At 35.0% G+C, this 20,875-nt stretch overlaps 1 protein-coding gene across 13 annotated transcripts in view; it reads left to right on the top strand.

Annotated features, from left to right (window-relative positions):
* ANKS1B (ankyrin repeat and sterile alpha motif domain containing 1B) overlaps nucleotides 1-20,875 on the top strand; it is a 404,826-nt gene that overhangs the window by 88,606 nt on the left and 295,345 nt on the right. For 11 of the 13 annotated variants that reach the window (XM_030262159.4, XM_072923255.1, XM_072923243.1 and 8 more), the window contains one exon: nucleotides 11,271-11,411. In XM_030262159.4, coding sequence (XP_030118019.4) covers nucleotides 11,271-11,411 — 141 coding nt within the window. Of the gene's footprint in view, nucleotides 1-11,270; nucleotides 11,412-14,895; nucleotides 14,989-18,326; nucleotides 18,375-20,875 lie in introns of those variants that run through there. The other 2 variants (XM_072923247.1, XM_072923248.1) reach the window with 2 other exon arrangements.

The following is a 20,875-nucleotide window of genomic DNA, read 5'->3' as shown; positions in this document are numbered from 1 at the left end:
TTTTTTAATATGTTACTCAATGCTTTAGAGAATCTTCTTTCTCATCTGTGTTTCATTTTTTTTTTTTTTTTAGCATCCCTGAGCTGACTGTGCCATTGTGCAGCTGTTGCCAGTGCTGCACAGCAGAACCCCTTCTCTTCCTTTTCTTTCAATACCCTCAGGGTCTGTCATCCTGGGAGTATTCACTAGTGTACAACACGATGCCCATTCTGAAGCTGCAGTCTCCAGGTTCATTTGGGACCTTCCAAGAGAGTTTCAGTCACTTCTGGAGAACAGAATGAGAAGATAATACCATGAGATTTCCAGCCAGACAGGGGACTTTTTTAATGTTAACAGCAATTCTCTTTGTGATATTATAATACTAAATCATCAGGAACAGTTACTGGTAACCAGAAGTGCTTCTCTCAAGCACTGGCCTTCCTTAGAAATCTGTCAGAAAAAATCTGTCATGGGCTCCTACCCTCTATTTCCCTTGGGTTTCTTCTCTCTTCAGACTTTTGTCTGGTGTTCCAGTCAAAATCATGTTTTCAGATGCTCCTTCACAAGAGAAAAAAAAGTTCTTCTAATTTTCCTTGGTTTTCTCAAAGTACATTTTCTGCCTATGTGATTTAAAGCATCACCTGTAGGAATGCTGATACTCCAAAGGTTGTATTGGTTTGTCACATTTGAGCAATAGAGTATGGAACAATGTATGAGGTCTGGAAGGAATACAAAAGACTTTGCTGACGTGTAGGTACAATTGGATTTTAATTCCTGAAAACGTATTTTTTGCTGTCTGGAAAAGCTGCTTTTGTTAGTAACATATAGGTAAGTAAACATATGAGTAACATATAAGAAGACTGAGCTTAGATATGTAGCAGATTTGTTTTTCACAGTGGTATGTAGATATTTACGCAAGGGAAAAGATACCTGAGTTAATAAGGAAAGAAGGAGAACCTACTCTGCAATCTAAACAAAAAACACATTGTTCTGGAACATTTTAGCTTTTGATGTTTCTGCATTTTAAGAGATGGGAATTTCTGTAATATTTTAGTGTTCTTAGCACTGTTGTCTGTAGGTACCAATGCAGATTTGATTGTTCTTTGTAATACATAGTGACAGAATAAATGAGTGCTATACCTACACATCAAGTTAAAAACAGTAGAGAGGAAAAAAAGCAAATGTTTTTGCACATAACTCAAGTCAACACTGAATTCATATCTATTCCATTAGTGTTAGAATTAAGTCATTATGCTCAGAACTTGCAGTGAAACCTGATGATCACCATCTGACACAAAATGCATGAGAAAAGAACCATATGGGTATGTCTCAGTTGTTTTCTGTAGTGAGTGGAACAGCATAATTTTATTCCAATGGTATAACCAGGAGATGGAGCCTGCTAATCCATCAGAGCAATGTGAACTCCTACAGTATCCAGTAAGGGGTGGCGATTAAATGTGTGGTTTCACTCTATTTTATTAAATTATTCTTTTGAAGTAGGCTAAGTAGGTACTTACTTAGAAGCTGCAGTCTTGCTTTCCTTTCTTTGCTTCTTAGTAAGATGTATACAAATAATGCTAATGGTAAATAGTGTGCCATGTTTCACAGGGCAAAATGACCACCCATGACAAGCTAATACAAAATAATGCTCTCTTTAAAAATTGTTTAGCAGCTGAAATTAGAGCATTGGACAATTTGTTTGGACTACTTGTTTAATTTCATTTTTATTCTATCCTAAAGGCAACAAGCAAATTTGTTTTATAATAGGCATATAAAATAAATTAAGTATTTCTGTCCTTAAGTCTTGAAAGTTGACCAGTCATAACAAAGAGTTTCATTGTATTCCGTTAGCAAATTTTTCCTGCCCTTGTTAATAAGCTTAGCAAGTAGAAAATTAATAGAAAAATATGCTGGACCAGATTCCAATACCTCTATAAAATATCTCAAGGGATTTAGTTAAAGGCAAGTGCCTGATAGTTACTATGCATTAGAAAAGTTTGCCCATGGACATCAAGAGTGTACTAGACATGCACCCCTTAGCTTTTCTGGGACTTTAATATAACTGGAATCCTTGCCTCAGTTCAGTGGTATAAGTTTTTAAACTGAGATTAGAATCAGAGACCAGATTTACTTGATGTGTTGTGTCACATGATGCATGTGTTGATCTTTACACCAGTTTCTTTATTTTTTTCCAGAGAAATGTGTAGGCTGAATGACTTACACAATTTTTGAGTATCTATTTTCATTTCTTCTCTATTGACATCTATCCTTCCTAAACTTGCCATAAGTTTCAGTTTTGTGTCATGAGGGAAAATCTCAGAAGAGGTTCTTCAGTTTTATTTGCTTCAGTAATTATTTGAGATTAAGCTATTTGCATTAGTTCTACCACTATTATTTTTGTTGATATTGGTGCTCTGCCTAATATCTCTGAAATATGGGCTGTTCACAATCAGTGAGGAAGCAGCCTCAATACTGTCTGTCAAACTTAGGAAAAAATCATTGAAATATAATTACTTTTTGAATTGTTATGCTGGTCCTTCAGTTGTTAATAGTTGATTATTTATGGGCATTGGAATATTTATTACTTTGCCTTTGTCTCTGTCAGTGGTGTTTCCTTTAAGAATTCTAAGTAGTTTTAACAGCTCACAATCCCTTATTTAGTCACTGATACCTTCTAAGAAATACAGTGCTTCATAGGAGGTAGAGATAAAAGCAGGTTACTGACTGATTTGTTTATCTGTCTTTTATAGGAGCTTTAAGGCATTATATTATGAATGGCTGGAGAAAGGATTTAAATATTTAGCCCTCATCTATTTAGGAATGTGTCCAGTAAAGAGCATAAAGATGTGCTTGTATTGTGGTGGATCTGAATGTGCAATGTTGAACCTACCACAGGCAAAAGGAAACAGTACCAATGAGCTAGCATAGAAAAAGGACAGCCTGTCCTACATCTTCTGGCAGTAGTGGTTATTGAGATGACTGCAGTGACAACACTGGTTTAATTTTATAAGACAGGAAAAAGCAGCAACTTGCACTATGTGAACTTCACACTGGCAGATTTTCCTACTGGCCATAGCAAAGACTTTGCTTTCCTAGTGAAGATGATTTTGAATGCTGCTTCCACGTGCTGTGTAAATCAGGCTGCATTGAGAGCTGTTCTCCACTTGATAGTATTCTGCATCTCTGATGAGGTGTGTGTGTGAGATCCTTTTCAACACCTCTGGAGGAGTCTGAGCCATTGCTTGTGCTTCTGAGAACAAAAGATAGATTATTCTTTGGCTGATCTTTTTCAGTTAGGCCTTCAACTTCTATAGCCTTTTAAGACATTTCACCTGTCAACTCTTCTACTGTGTTGTGTTTACATTATGTTTAGCACTTGGCTGCCAATATGGCAAACCACTAGTAATTTCTTCCTGCTGGATCTGTAAATCATCTAGCAAAAATGTTCTTCAAAGCTCTTTTGATTATCCACTCTTAACCAGTATTCACCTTCAGATGAGTAGCTCAGTACTGCATATAATTCTCAGATTGGCTTTGTCTTTCAGGTATGATTTTCTTTTATGTTCTTTATTAAGGCAACAGCGGCTTAATGGAATAATAACTGCATTTTCATTGACACATTTCTACTGAGAATATGTGTTCTAAATAAAAAACTGTGCACTGGAGGAGTAATGAAGTGGTGACTTCTGCCTACTCTCTTGCCACCTGATTTTTCCCCTACTTTAATTTATCTTCTTTCTGCTGTATTTCATGACTTATTTTCTATAAGTTTCATCATACGCCACCCACTTATCCACCCTCTATTTTACAATTTTAAAAAAGGAAAAATGCATACTTTACAACTGATTTTCATGGCAATTACATAGCACTGAGATTTTCAAATGTTATATGATAACATTCAGATGGTATAGGGCTGTTAAATACAGAGATGCCTCTGTAGCTATTTTCCAAGCAGTATTTTCTCAGAGACATTTAAAGCCAAAAGTGGTTGACATTACTTTGAATTATGTTTTTTTTTTCCTTTATGCAAGGGCAATTACTCTGTAGCCTTTAATTCTATGTAATATTTTTAAAATTATTAACACTTGATTTTGCTTTTCTGTGGGCTTCTATGCCCTTCATTATTGGTTTCTTCTTTTTCATCTGGTACATGAGTTTTTCAGTGAGTCACATTTTGGAGTGAGTCATGTGCATATTGATACAGGGAAATGCAAAACTCTGTCATTAACATGAGAAATTCCATTAACTTAATTGCAACTGCTCCTGTGGTTAAATTTCAAGACTCAAAAGAAAAAAGGTACCAAATTTCTTCCCTTTTTGCACACCCCATATTTGTGTGTGCCCTTCCTACATACCAACATAGGTTAAATCTACTATGTCTGTGGGATGGAAAGGCATTCCTAGAAACACATTTCTGTAACAGAATGTCCTTGCAGTCTGTATGACTTTCTGGGTGAATTCTATTTTGAGGCTTCATGCTTCATGTGCTAAGTTCTTTTTCAGGGTAAAGTAAAACGCTTGAAGTGCTTTGATATTAAACATTTTAAATTAAATGTGTAAATAGTCTGATTTATTAGTATTAGGTACGTGTTCAAAGTTAGACAAGTATTTAAAATACAGGTTCACTTAATTTAAGTTAATGTTAAGAAAGAGAAATTAATGTTGCAGTTCAATCCTGTCCCAAACAAATATATTAGAGTGGAGTAAGTTATGGAAGTGCCTATGTTTTGATACATTATAGAGAAGTAGTTTAATCCATAGATTAAAAATAACTATTATTAAATCACAGAGTAAGCCGAGTCAGAAGGGGCCCAAAAATATCATCAAGTCCAATTCCTGGTCCTCCACAGAGCCATCCCCAAGACTCGCATGCTGTGCCGGAGAGCGTTGTCCAAGTGCTTCTTGAGCTCTGTCAGGCTGGTGCTGTGACCTGTCCTGGGGAGCCTGTTCAGTGCCCAACCACCCTCTGGGTGAAAAACCTTTTCCTGATATCCAACCTAAACCTTCACTGACACAAGTTCAGGCCATTTTTTCGGGTCCTGTAACTGATCACTTGAGAGAACAGATCACCTATGAGGCTTTTAAATCCTAAAACTTTTGTTTATGGATGGTTGCATCCTTCTATGAGAGTAGTGCAAAGATTCAGCACATCTTAATATTATACATGTAAGGATAAATTAAGATTTTCAAATGTATTGTTCTACTTTCAAAACGTGTCCAGATTGTACTCATTTTATAATCTCATTTTTACTTAAAAATTTTATATTATTCATTATGCATTGTACTTGCCATTTGGTTCCAGGATGTATTTCCTGTGTAGTGTCAGATCCTGCTCTAGAGACAGTGTGATTAATTTTGGGGTGCTCATCATGATAATTGTCAATAGCACTTGCTTACTGAAGGGCAGCAACTACACAACCATGTAGTTTTCCTCATGTATGTGAATTAATCACATTTGTCTAAAGTTATTACATTTTGTGTTTGTTACATGTGGTAATTTCACTTGACTCTACTGACTTCAAGTGTCAGCAATTTCTCCTCAGAATCAGATATCACTGTGATCTTGATTTCCAAGTGTATAATCGCTTCAGATGTGGTGTTTTCTTTTGGAGCCCCAGTCAGAAAACCCCAGATTTGCAAGGTACTTAGGCTCATATACTACTGAGAATAGTCACAGAGTCTCCCAAGATGATTTCTGATGTAACCCAGCATTTGTGCAAAATAGCGTTCAGTTTCAGCATAGCCAGCAGATCAGGAACACAAACTTAGTGACCATCTTGGAGATGTTGAAATAACATAGCTAGCATCCCACAAGGGTTGAGGCAGAGGCAGGTACAGAGTACTCTTCTCCATCGTTCTGCTGCTTTAAGTACAAGACTGTCTTCCTGATACTTCATGTGGAATACAGGAGGTGCAGTCAAACTCTACCCAGACTCAGAGCAAATGAAAGAGATGCAAACTTGGAATATGTTTATGAAAGAATGGCAGCAGAGGTGCAGTGTAAGGTGAAAGACAAGATAATGAGGATGGGAGGTAAGGAGAAAGCTTTGGGGGATGTGGGAAAGGTATGCCCAGGTTCCCAAAATCTTTCACTGTCTGTGGCACATAGGATGTATGTCATAATTGTGGCTCCTCCTTTTCAGGATCCTTCCTGAATCTCAGAAGGGCATATATGGAGGGATGCTGCTGTAGAAAAATAATAACTGATTGTGTTATACGTCATGTCCTAATGCTCTTTTTTCTTCTGCATACCTTGGGCATTTTCCCCTGAGAGCAGCTTGGGCAGCAGCAGGGGGAGCACTGAGAGCACAGAACGCTGTCCCAGCTCTTCTGTCCCTGGCTTGACTGCTGCAGCTGCTGGTGACAGCCGTGGCAGAGATAGACCTGCTTATCCAAATTTATAGAAGATATTCAGGAACAGTTTCCTGTTCTATTAGTTCTTAGTAATAATAATGTCAAAATAGAATACTAGGTAATGGACTTGTAATTTTTTACTTTTATTTCACACTGTAAGGTACATGTCCTTTGGGCCAAGGAGAGTTAGGAGCACATCTCTGTTAGGATGATAGAAAATACGTGTTTGACAAATTGTTTCTACAGAAGAAACTTCCTCCTGACTTCATTATTTCAAACTGAGTGACAGCATTTGGCTTATCAAATGTCTGTTTGCTTTCTGCCTCCCGTAAGCAGAACAATATTGCCTTCTGGATTTCATCTTTGCTGCTCCATTTAAAAATATTATTTTCTTACAAAGATAAATAATAAGTTAATGTTTGTGTCTCCAGAGCTATGATGCAATAGCAAATGGTAAATGTCCTGTTATTTTGTACCTTTAATAGTTTGCTGAAGATGTTTTGCTCTAGCAGATACTGTTTAAAAGGGTATGTGAAATACTTCTGCAAATGGATGACATTGTGAAAAAAAACAGATACAAGAAGGACAGGTTTTGATGTTTGGTTTTAGGTTTCACTTTTGGGTTTGTTTTAGGTTTTCCTGGACTAGTTCAGGAAAGTCTCATATGTATTCTGAAACAAGGGAATTGAGTAATATTTTTCCTAGCAGTGGCTGCTTACAAATGTCAAGGCAGAAAGCAGACCAGTATTCACTAAAGGCTGAGAAAAGAGGAGGGACTGAAAGGAAATAAGACATCTTGTATCATTTACTGTATTCGTGAAAAAACTTGTCTAGGTAATAAGGTCATATGTTAGATAAGAGGTAGTTAACTTCTGATAAAAAGAAGGCCATACATAAAGGTATTTATGTGTGTTTTATATATGGTGTACAGCTGCTGAGCTGTGAACTTGGTAACTGTAAATATAGTTAAGATTAAAAAGATTAAAAATAGTTAAGATTAAAGCTGCTCTCACCTTCTCTTCTTGTTGACTTTTAAGAGTAGAACAGACTTTGTCTGCTTTTTATTTCTGTATTCATCATTCTCTCTGTTGATAAATATTGGCTTGCTCTCTTAGATTATCATAGATTCCAAGTTATTGTGATAGATAATCTGATGTACATACATACATGTACCTATTATGAGAATAAATAGCCTCTTTATAAAGAGTCCTTCAATCTAAAGTATCCTAGTGCCCAAATTTTGTTTTTTATGTAGATAGAGACATGGAAAGGAAGGCTTCCATACATAAATTTTGGAAGAGGTGATTTAAATACTCATTAAGTATGAAAATGAGAGGTGATGTGAAAGGTTAAGTAATGTCTGAAGAAAATTTGTCACTAATTTTAGTGGTACAATGTCCTTATGCTGGATCTTACTACTCTCTCACTGTTGTATCATTATTCTTCGCTCTTTACACAGAGAAATTACTTTGTTAGCTTTTTACTATTGCAAGCAATGTCTAATACTTGATTCAGTGTTCCAGTAAAAACCAGAATATTTAATAAAGCTTTAATTCTCTATTAATATCTTGTGATTTCTCTACCAATTTTTCCTTTTGCATATCATATCTAATATCATGTAAGGTTTTCTGTCTGTTTTGTTTGAGGGTATATGTTGCTTATGCTTGCATCTCTTCTAACTTAGGCAGAAGTTCCCTTACTGAAGCTTAGTATTCCAGTTTATATTGATTTTGCCATTTCATGTCTAATTCAATTAAATGAGTAACTGTGATTTATATGGCATTTTTAACTACATTTGTTTGGGATGTTTTAACTCCAAACAGGCATAAATAAGAGGTTGTGAATAGTCCCTGTTTTTCTTTAGTTGACAGAAATACCTTCTACTTTGTTTATTTATTTATTTTCTGAAAAGTGGGCATAAATAACTTTGATTTTACTAAAACTCTCCCTACAGGGCTATATCAAGGCTTCCCAGTAGCATGCACAGAATTAGATTTTCATGTTCAAAGGATCTCTAAGGAGGCAAAATTAAATTATACAACAGAACAGAAAAATTAGGGAGTTCTGGGAAAGGAATGAAATCTGTGAGAGAGTAACAGGAAACTGTGTGGTCTGGGTTTGGAGTTTTATGGGTTTGTGTGACAGTCTGAGCTCTGTGAATTGATTGTAGATTTTTCTGTATCTCATTTGCCTCCTCCAGACACATCCCTCTTTCCAGGGTATGCAACCCCAGTCTATCAGATTTGGGGCATTTGTGACCCTTTTCTCTCATGCAGCTATTAACTCCTTCCTTCCTCTTTGCAAATGCAGCTCTCTTTCTCTGCGGTAATTCCCATATATCTCTTTCCCACTGTCTGGAAGGAACTGTGCATCTGTCAAGCAGGGACGGGTGAGAAAGGTGGTGGCAATAACTGTTTTTTCACCCTCCAAATAGACTTTCCATAATTGTAGCTTTTTAGTGCCTTATTGGTGGCAGAAATCTGTGCAAGTGTAAAAAGAGCTCACCCTGATCTGCAGTAGTCTGTAAATTTGTCTGTATCATGTTAATCCCTGCATTGTCTAGTTGCATGAGAGTACCAGTTTATTCCAGTCATGTGTCTAATGAATTCTGGCATTGACTGATCCTTTTTTGAATAATCAGGAGATCTGACTAGGTATTTTCCACTTCCCCTCATTCACATTGACATTAAATTCCTGTGATTTGCACTCTATCTTAGGCTATTTATATGAAATACATATAATGGAAATATACAACTCTCATTCTGCTTGTGTACTTTGTTTCTACTGTTCAATAATTGTTTGTTGGGGGGTTTTATCACTCTGTTCCTGTAATGTCTAAATACTCATATGCTCCCCCTTTAGTGACTCTATTGTAATTAATGTTGAAAATTTCTCACCTGTGTGTCTGTGTTTTTTACCTTTACTGGGTACACTGACATTTTTATATGACTTTTGTATTCATTCACTTCCATTGGCTTGTAAGGTTATAGCTAATGTGTGTCACCTGCTTTTCAGTGCTGAGCACTGCTGCAGTTCTTTGCTTTTTACTCCAGGGGGCAAGAAGTGCTTTATTCTCTGGTACAGCAATTTTGAGATTTAAAATACAAGTGTAAGGCAGCCACTGTGGAAGATGGTGTCATAAATAGAGGGGAAAGACCTCTAGTCTGCTTCCTTTGTCTATGCAAATACCTAGTAATAATAGTCTTCCACGACCTACACTCTGCAGAATTAACCTGATCTTTTTAATAATCAGTGTGAGAATATTAGTTGCTATGGCAACATATTCTGAGGTACTACTGGAGTGCCAAAATAACCTAATGAAATACCATACTAAGAATGTTATAGAAATTGACTTCTAAAATAAAAAGTAAATAAATCCATCTAACTTTACAAGATAAGGATAGATTCATAAAGTCTGCAACAAGGGAACAACCATTTTCTAACTGAGGAGAATCAGAATAATGGAGTGGGATATATTGTGTTTCTCATCTTTGATGCATGAGTTGAGCTAGAATTTCTAAATATTTTCCCTGCTTAAATTAATGGTATACCAACAACTTTTGTGTAAAGAAGTTAGCACAAAAGTCAAGAATTGAATGTTCCTCAGATGTTACAGAATTTGAGTTAGTGCCTGTCTGTGTGGTGCCTTTGCTTCTCCTACAGTTTCCATCAGCTTGTGTTCATCTTTAGAGCTGCTGTTTCTCTACTTCTTTTCCCCGTTACTTTCCCTCTACTTTTCTTTCACTTCTTTATTCTCTTCCTTGCAGCAGACTCCATGTATTTCTTTATTCTATTGGCTAAAATAATCTGCAGTTAGGTGTTGGGGCTTTTAAGATGATTTTTACATGGACCCCATAGCAGTGCTTTAGAGTTAATGTTACCATCAGATTGATGGCCGTGGTCAGCCGTTGTCTCAAACAGTGCTATTCTGGTCAAGCAAAAATCCAGCCACTTCTGAAAGAAGCATTCCTAAACACAGAATTTAGTATCTAGTGTCAGGCAGGCTGCTCAAGCAAATTTGAAGCAGGCTAGAACAGCTATTTCAGATAACAATTTAAATAGGGTCAGGGAATTAATGTGTAAAAATTACCTTTTTTTTTTTTTTTTTTTTTTTTTTTTACTTGTAACAATTTGTGTTGACATGAGAGTTTAAAAATAATTCATTACTGGGTAAACTTTCCTCCTCCTTCTCCTAAAGTTAGTAAGTTAGTAAAAATTGCAATTCAGTCGGGCTGGATTTTCCCGTGTAGCAAAATAACATAAATATTTGGGAACTGACCACTGTTCCTATTTCTGTCTGTCATAGAAAATTAGTACTGGTTTAAGCAAAAATCAGCATTTTTCTCTTATCACTCAGATCAATATGTAAGCCACAGTGTTCATAAGTCAATGATTATTCCTGATATTTTTCATCCCTTCCAGATAATAAAGCAAAAGAATATAGGTAATTTTTAAATACATTCATCTTTTGCCTACAAAATAAGATAATGTGTTTAGTACTGAGAAATATAATGCAAAACCTGAAACCTCATTTTTTGATTGGTTCAGTAGTTTTTGTCTGCAAAAATCTTGGACCCATCCAGTCAAATATTAGTTTTTATTCTTTGTAGAATATCCTAAACTTAATGATATTACAGCAAATTTTAAAGTAAAATGAAGTAGAATTTGCCAATTTCTTGGTAATAAAGACAATAAATATTTTCTATGTATATTAATATGTTTACTCAGTTTTAAAGTATAATTGCAGATAGCTCAATATGCACCTTCCTTAGAAAGCATTATTTCCATATAACAGTTTAACAGTTGAGTAGGTACTTTGGATTAAAATAGAAGTCTATCATTTCTGAATGGGACGCTCTTAAGTTCATAAAATAAAAAGTTTCTTTACAATATATATCACTGTATTTAATTTGAAAGTATTGTTTCTTTATGCACAGAGGCCTTCTTCAATGCGTTTATCACCAAGAGAGGAGGAAGATGATGATGCAGCTGAAAATACTTGTGGACCTTCCGGTTTATGGGAGGCACTGACACCTTGTAATGGATGCAGGAACCTTGGCTTTCCCATGCTTGCACAGGTATGTGATTCCCTTTTCATCATAAAACTTAGTAACTATGGAAGAGATGCTTAATCTCTGCCTTAACCCTTGGAGTTATTTATAGTCTTGCCTGATTCCCTTCAATATTGTTACTTTCGCTCTTCATTTTAATGTCAAAAGCTGCTTCTAAAATTAAATGTGGAGGTTCAGTCATCCTGCTAAAATACTTATTCATATGAGTTTAATATGGAGACTGATGTTTACTACCCCTATTTTAGACAGATAGTTGCTGTGTTGGATAGCTTTCTTTTCCATCTGGAAAGAAATTTTGAAGTCACATAGTTTCCTTTGGGATAAGTACTCTATTTTTGACCAGCTTCTAATTAATATAATGACATCTCAGCTACTTTCTTTACAGAATTAATTGAGGACATCATGCATAACTCAACTGATGTAAGAATATAGCCTAAGACTTCTTTTTGAAGGTTATGTAAGTTAAAGAAAAAATCCCCAAATATTTTCAAATGCTCATCATAATACAGAAGAGAATAAATAGAAGTGGGTAATATATTTGGGTCTAAGTCCCAGCAGCTCTCGGAGCAGACCAGTCTACATTACCTACCAAAGCATTCCAGCAGCTGTGTCCTGAACAAGTGATATTGTGTTGCTACAGAACAGGATGATGCTTCTTGCTTCTTCTGGGTCTCCCTTGTTCTCTCCCCCCACCATAAATTAGCACTCTCGTTTGTGTAACATTTTTCATGCAGGTTTTTTTTTTTTTTTTTAAGCATTGAATGAAGACCTGCCAGATTTCTGTTTAGAAGTGTCTGGTTTTTTTCAGTTGCATCCTTACTTGGCACTGCATTTAAATAGCTTTGTTAGATTCTTGTGTATCACATTGGAATTCTATATCCTGTCTCACCACTCTTCATACACTGTTGCTTTCATTCTGTGACTGTACGTTTTATTCCCTTTAAGTCTCGTGGGACTTGCACCTGTTTGAAGTCAATGCTGAAGCCTTCCCTGCAGTCAATGGAAACAGGATATGGCAGCTCATGTGCTTGAATAACAATGAGCACTGCCCTGTCTCTTGATAAGGAGCCTTTATAGTCCTTTCCCCTTTCAGTATCTGTTTCCTACTTCATACTATCCATCATTTTAGACATTTGGCAAAGCACGACATTGTTGGAATCATCCTGATTTACAATCAGAGACTAGTTAATAATTCCTTGTTTTTAAGGATTTGTTTAAAAACACATTTCTTAAATGGAACTTCTCTTATTTAAGTATCACCTGTGGTTTAATTATTGTTAAACTTGCCTATGATTAACATACCCGCCTTTTTTATTTCCTAATTTTAGAAAATATTTTTGTTTTCCTTGTTTCTTCTTTAGGTAAGGTATATATAAAGGGTGCTATAAAATTGAGGAATGCCTCTGAAAAGTGTAATCAAGTGTTATTGTTTGGTTGGTAGATATGGCTTTCCTATTTATAGGGAGAGATTCATTTCAACTATGATGTAAGTTTTAAGATAGTGATTCCTGAATTAGTGTTATTCATTTTACTTGAATTTTAAGCTCAGACTTATGGTATCCCATTCTTCTTGACCTGAGAATAATAAGATTTTATTTATAAGTACAAAAAAGAGTGTATTTATTATGTTTTCATTTATGATATGACAGATTGCCTTTCTAGATTGCTTCTATCCATAGAAATTCATGACAGAGATAGTTTTGGTCTTTTGTGAATTTCTTTTATGGTAGAAAGGAAAGAAGTTAGGTAGTGAAAAATCTCCAAACTAAAAGCCAGTGACTTTGATTTTTATAAATTATTACCATCAGTGTATGCAGTCTTTCAAGCTGTTAGCTAATCTGTTGGATCTTTCGCATTTACTTCAGAATGCAGCAGAGAACATCTTGTTCTAAGGGGTTGAAAACAAAGTATGTATGTAAGTTTCTGGATTAAGAACAGTATCTGGAATTGATCTAACAAATTATATATTGTGTGCAATAGCATGTTTTAGGTAAAAGGTTTATGTTTCTGATACTCATGTCAGTACATTAACATATGAGAAAGCGCAGACTTCATCAGGAAGAAAGTGAGATAAAGGTATTTGACATGGTGTGTTAAAATTTGTACTCTCCTAAAGATCCAAAAGTAGGGAAAGACTCTATCAATTACTCTTGGACTCAAATTCATTTTTATACTTCCTTTTTATTTAAAAACAAATTTTGCAATCATATAACTATAGTGTGTTTTCACATCAAAGCTGAACAAACATAAAGATTGATTCCTGCTTTATATACACATTCAGAGGAACAATGATAACAAGAAATTGAGTTTTAGGTGACGTGAAAATGTCTGTCTGTGATCCAGTGAGCTAACAGTTGGCAATATACCAAAGTTGAGGGCAGTAATCTCCTTGACAAACTTGGTTTATTTTTTGCAATTAGGTGAAAAAAGTTTCTCTGGAGGTACTTCTGGCATGCAGTATATTATTGCTGTCTCTACTGTGCTGAGAAGTGTCATTTTAGAAGGGGCTATTACAGAAAGTTCTGTGTAAAATGTTACATCATTTAAGACCTAGCATAGCAGTAATACAGGTGTTCTCAGAACAATCAACTTTCTTTTACAATCTCAAAATTGGTGAAGTGCTAGAAGGGCTTTATGGAAAAATCTTTGTGCCTTGTAAAAATTTCAGGGGTTTAGAATATGCAGCTGGATTTTTGAGACTGAAATTTAGACATGTCTTCTTATTTTAGCAGAGTGTATTCCATTTATAGGTTATGATTTAGGGTTAATTTGGGCCTTTGTTCTGGAGTTAATCTTTGGTTTAGGGCAAAAATTCAGTACCCACATGCATATTCAAGTCTTCTTGTGAATAAAGCTGCATACACTGAATGTATGTCTATAATTCCATTTTCTTTCTCATCTATAGCATACCTTGAATATTTCTCTGCCAAGAGGCTAACAGGTCCTGATGTACAGAGATAGAGGGCAGTCTGCAATGTCAGAGAGATGATTGCTGCAGAGTTCTATATGATCCCTCCAGTATTATCAGTTTAAAGCAAGCAGTTCACACACCTTAATCTTGACAGCCATGCCAGCATATTTTTCTAATTATAATAAGCAATTGTGAGATAAGGCAGGTTTAGCTTGTCCCCTTTAGGATGCTGCTGGGTCAGCTTGACTGGACTTTGACTTGAATTATGTTGTATGTACAACTTAAAAATCCTGACAGTTATTCCGTGTGTTTGACATGATGACAGCCAGGAACGCCTCATTTGTTGCAGCTCTGTTACAAAACGAAAATAATGTCTGTAAAGAGAGCAGTGCAGTTGCTATGGAAAAATTGAACTTTGATTCAAAAGCCATAAGTATAAATCTTCATGCTGCCAGTTGCTGGGAAGCATGGCTCTTCACTATATGGAAAATTTACTTAAAATTTAAAGAAAAATATTTAATATAATAAAATTTATTTAAATATTTAAATGTTATGTTTCTAGCTTAGTGTCAAATTTTCATCTTTTAAGAGGGAATGATCTTCTGGGAGACCTTGACATTTTCCTTTAAGACTGATCAACATTCTGCTTATATAACTCTAGGATTCCTGGAGGTAGGAACTCCAGCAACTTTATCATGGGCTCTCTTATGGAAAGACATTCCCCAAAAATGCCTTTTTATTTAGAGGGAAGGAAGAAAAAGTGGACTCCTAACTACATTTTTAGGAAATGAGAACTGTATGTAGTAGTTTCTTTGTAAATACTGGCTATGGTAAGAATATATAAAGTTTGGAGTTTGATGCATCTGTTAATAGGGTTATTTATTTCATGTCTGCCTTCCAGAAAATCATTTTGTCTGTCTGTATGTCTTTTAATGAATTTTAAAAAGTAATTTTTAATGGGAAGAGATTTTGCATACTGTTTGTATTGTAGAAGCTAGTTAAGGTTTTTCTGTAGAAAGCTTGACAGTGAAAATTGTTATGTTGCAATTATTTTTACATTTTCAAAGTCAGCTCAGGATACTTGAGAGATGAATGGGGTAATTAAGTAAGGAACTAACTCAGTTTTCACATAGAGATCAAATCTGCTCCTAAAAAACCTTCTATACTGACACTCTCTGGAGAGAGGCAGCATGGCTCTTTGTTATCTCTTTCTGAAGAATTTTAATATTGGGAATTTTATTTGGCATTATTTGTTTTCATTTTAACATACTCTTGCAGTTTGAACTCCTTCTATCTTCAGTTGCCCCAAACATTTTCTTAGTTTTTAAGCTCAATGTGACTGTTTGAGTAATTTTTGAACTGCTATGGTGCAGGGGAGGTAGTATAAAAAAGGAAGTATTTCTTCTTTGTTTTTTAATAAAAACAGACAAAAGCAAAGTACATGTTTTTAATTAAACAATAAAGGCTAAAGTGTTTCAGCTTAGTTTTTCAATCCATTAATAACTTTACCTTTCAGTGCATTCAGTGGAAGAACATTTCAAACTAGACTAGTAAAGAAGCAGATTTGGCTCATCTTACTTAGTGCTGAAGTTCTCCAAAATTAGAAACAGAAAGTCTTGTGGCATTATCTAATTTCTGTGTTACAGGGAAGGAAACCTGTCTCCTTATCTAGTGATGGTATATACAAAGTAGAGAAAGCTTTGACCTAAAATATACCTGAGTACGGATAGCCAGAGTAAGATTGTTATATTATCTATAATACTTTCCTATAGTTTCTACCTTTCAGTGAAAAATATTTTTTTCTTCCTAATTTAGTAGATTAAATTAGAAATTTACATAAATGGAAGTAACATGGAAAGCTCTAGTACCCATAAAAATTATTTGTGTTAAACTCTTGATTTGCAGTGCTGTCTCTTTTGCAGTAAGCTTAAGTCTTATTAGTAATTTCAGGAACACACCACCCACACACTGAAGCAGCTACTGAAAAGTGCAATATATATTCTGCCTAGAAAGAACCAGCAGGTGATGGTTATACCCTGTTGAACAGCAATAGGAAATAAGTATACTGAAAAAATTCTGGTTTATTTTAGTGTTATGATACATTTTCTGATTGTGTTTTAAGGAATGAAGCTGAAAGTTTTATTCTTGCATATGGTATTTATTGCATCTGTAGCTTCTGAATTTCCAGTGTAAATTTGGAGTTGCCCATGTAAATTTGTGGTGTCTTGTTGCAAATGCTTTTTTACGGTGCTAGTTGTGTAATCTAGACACCACTGCGCAGGTGTGTAGTATGGCCAGAGAAGTTATAATCTGCTTATCCTTGCATATTTTCAGAATTGACTGGTCAAGCCCCTGAACTCTGCAAGTTTGGATGAGATCACTTACAGAGATCTTTTCCATATTGTTTCTAACACCTATATTCTATAATCCTCTCTAAGGCTATGGGACATTAGATGAGCTTATTTCTTTAATGGTTTAGGACTGCCTCTGCAGTTTGTAAATGACTGTTTTTGAAAATTTGGCTTTCCCTGTCCAGCACTGTGTAAATCTGGTCACTGCTGGCACGTGTTGTCTCTTGGTATGATCATAAAACAGCAAAATTAAACAGGATAAGAGAGAAAGGCGAGAGGTGTCAAAATGTACTGGAACTATTGATGTATGTCAGAAATAATCTGAAGTATTGATGACTGTAGTGGTTTACAAGATTAAATTTAATTCCTATTAATTGCATTCAAATTCACATTGAAATTACTGTTGAATTGAACACTATGACATACCTAACTGAAACACGTCACAATGGTAATCTGGGAAGATCTGACCTAGTATAACTATATTACATTTTGTTGGTTTTTGGTCTGAAATTTAGTGGTAACCAGAAGACACACTTTCATGAAATGTTTTTCCTTTCAGTGCTGCCTCTCAAATTATGGGAAAATGGAAAAAAATCAATTTTAATTGCCCAATTAATAGATAGCAGTAGCACATGGCAATTAGTTTTTTACATGTGAGAAGTTCATCTTCATGTTAAAAACTTCATGTTTGGTCTTCAACTGCTTCATAAAAGGAATTTTAAAGCAGTATATTAAAACCTGAAAATTTATGTTGATCTTCCTGGTTATTCTGACCAAATTGGGCTACTAATTGTTCAGTAGTAACATTTCCAGGGGAAAAAAACATCATAGCTACATTGTATTTGTTGTTCCTACCATAGTAGCAGGAGGAACAGGTTATGCACGAAAGTGCTGGTGTTGAGGTGTCTGGAGTTAAGATATCAGCTGAGTGGGGATATCTGGACATGGTGATTATGACATGGATTTGCTACACTGATTAGCTGTGCAGTCAGACTTTGTGTCAGGTTGTATTTCTGTGAAGGGCTGTTTAAAGACACTTGATGTTTTGGGACTTTTTTTAGATCATAAAAACCTATTTTCTATTTTGTTTTGCTTATTTCTAATTATGTTAAAAATATATCTGAGAAACAAGATAATACTGGAACTGTAAGGGATATTTTTTTTTATTTCAGTTTTTATAGTACAGAAAATCATGTCTTTACAATGTAGAGTGAGTCCATGAGAAGTCTGTAAAATGTATAGACCTGATTTCTTTCTGAAGACCTGACTGACAGCTGAAATTTTTTAAAAAACCAATTCTGTAGTATCTATGAATCTTCTCTTGCTATGCAAAAGGAATTGCATGCCTTGGGTTTAAAGTCATGTCTGGTGGTTGTATTTTACTGAAAATCTTTAATGCTGGTATCCATTATACCAGCATTGAGTCTAAAAATGGGATAGATCCTGAATCAATTAATTTCTTCAGTATAAGCATTAATGTGCTCAGTCCCACTTGGGTCTCCGTACAAATGGAACTTTTTATAAAGAGATACTTTATATTTTCACTAAAATTCAATAGTAGTCTAAGACTTACAGTTTCTTAAAATCCCAAACTGATTGTTATGATTTTTTTTTTTTTTTTCACTACTAGCAACCTGTCATTCAGAAGAGCTCGTGAACTGGATGTAAAACAAAATGAAACTGAATTTGGGGGAGTCTGTATTTAAGGTATCAAAGGGTATCAAAGGAAGTATATAAGATTACATTGTCTCATGTTTTCATGAAAAGGTATTTTAGATTCACTTTGGATAGGAAATGTGATCTACCAATTATAGTGAAATACTGCTTTTTACTTTAAGGTCTCTCAAAAAGGCAATTCAGCTAGAAAATGGGAATCTCATGTTTCATGTTTTTTTACCTAGAATTTTAATCATATATTGCTTTAGAATGCAGATGCTCTATTCACAGAAGTGCAATAAGCAGTTTTGTTTCATAAAATGTACTATAATAAAAAGAAGTCACATTAATAGTCCTAATAGTATGGAGAATAGCTGTGTTCCTTTGGTGAAAGGAGGAGATAGCTTTTATTTTAAAAAAAACATGTTACGAATATGTCTCTGTATAACCCGAACAGTCCACCAGGCATTTTACAATTTTTTGAGATAAAAGGTGTAAGTGTGAAGACATTGAGGTAAATTAATAAATTGACAGTATCATGCCAATTGTATTATTTTTGGAGGTTCTATAATTTTATAACATCCTAGGTTTTGCATCACAATATTTTATACTGTGAAGGAAAAGAGAGAAAATAAAATCTTTAGGCAATGTTCAGGCCTATTTATATCCACCTAATTTTGAATTTAGCAAAATTGAGTCTGTAACTCTCAGACAATGTTTTAGCCCAACGGTACTTACAAACCACTAGGTTTTTCCCTAATTAGCTTCTATGATTAGCAGATACTGCATGCAGATAGCAGTTCTATATACACATAAAGCTTTTTTTAGTGAACTGTTGTAATATGTTTGTATATGGGCAGGTGATTAAATCCTCCCTTATTCAGACTGGTTTTATAGAGCTAGTGGTTTTACATTGTGAAAAACAAATATTGACCCAAGTTCCTTCAGAAACCCATCTCGATATTCTTGCTCCTTGTATTATTAAGAAAGTGTCAACATCTCTGAAATGTTTGACTGATTGCTCTTTTCTGTTGAACAGCAAGCCATTGTGAGCCAGCCAGTGTGAGATATGAAGTTAGGGATGTTTTTGACTACACGCCTAGCTTTTGAGCTGAATTTGTGTGCAAATTAAATACCAGGACACTTAGGGACACAGCTGACAAAGCAGCTTCATTCCTGGACTTCCCTTCAGTCCTTTCTACCCACTTTCAAAGAGGACAGGCTGAGTGTATCTTCTTTATATTCTTTTTTGAATGCAAGAATGTCCTACCGTAAGATTCATGAGCAATTTTTGAGCTGCCTCTCAAGGACAGCAGTCTTAACATCTTTGTCCCACAGTTATTTATCATCAGGACTGTAAGATCAAAGAAGAACTGCTCACACTCCACAGTTTAGATTTTTAGTGGCTAGAATCTCATTTTTTGGCCCAGGAAGAAACACCTACTGCCAAGGGTTTTCTGTTGTCTGGCTATATGTGGTTTCATGTGACATCCAGGCATTCTGAGTAGCAAATTTCTTTTACTTAACAACACTGTTTTCTCATAATGAAAATTTGAAAGGATCTTGAATTTGCAAATTACTTGAGGGCTTAAATTTCAGTGTTTGCATTGCTACTTTGAAGATGAGTTATTAATTGATGAAATATAAGAAAATAATGGAATCAGAACCTAGAGCAATAGAATCATTAGAGAAAAAGTTATTTTCTGAGAACTTTTTGCCATTTTGGGTTTGGGAAACTCTGACGTAGTTGTATATGAAGGAAGTGACAACATTAACAGAGAATACCTGTAATAAAAGTATTCATTGCAGCTAGTATGACTGCAAAGCTGAAGCAAGGCCCCTTAATTCTTGTTAAATAGACAGAGTGGTAGCTGTTCCAAACTGGAATCTTGTCATGAACCTTTAGAAAATTTTTTAAGTTCAAATTTTATTGAAAATTTGATTTAGGTTCCCTTATAATCTTATTAATTTCATTTTATGTAATCTTCACATTCTTTTTCTATTTGACAATATCTAGGGCTGAGAATTTGCAATGAATAAGTAGATTATCATACCACAGACATCATCATAGTAACAATTAAAGCAGTAGAGCTTTGACATAAAATGGTGGGATTTCTTGTTTAAAGAACCATATGGAAGTTTATTTTATTATTATTTTATTATATATGTTTATTAGTGTGATGGTTTTGCTTCAGTGGTGAATTAAGTAATTATGTTCATGTATTGTCCTTATATTTCCATCTTACCAGCTGAAATTCAACATGGCCACATCAGCCCTCATAAAATTGCCAAGCATATAGGCAGTATGAGGAGATAGCACTGAGCAATGGAGCTTTTTTTATCCATAGAACTAAAAATTCATGTTATGGATGTTAGTGGGCTTTTGCCACACTTTTGGCCAGGAAACAGCAGAGTTCATAGGTTCCTATTCAGAACTACTGGTCTGAACTATGGTATGAAATATAAAATTACTGGGTTATTTAAGAATATAGAAGATAGAGGCAATATCCTCTTAACTTGTGTTTACTGCTAATGTGCATATTTCCCCTGTT

Source organism: Taeniopygia guttata, chromosome 1A (assembly GCF_048771995.1).
Source record: "Taeniopygia guttata chromosome 1A, bTaeGut7.mat, whole genome shotgun sequence".
NCBI lineage: Eukaryota > Metazoa > Chordata > Aves > Passeriformes > Estrildidae > Taeniopygia > Taeniopygia guttata.
The sequence above is the reverse complement of the archived record's forward strand: the minus strand, read 5'-3'. Positions and strand labels throughout refer to the sequence as shown.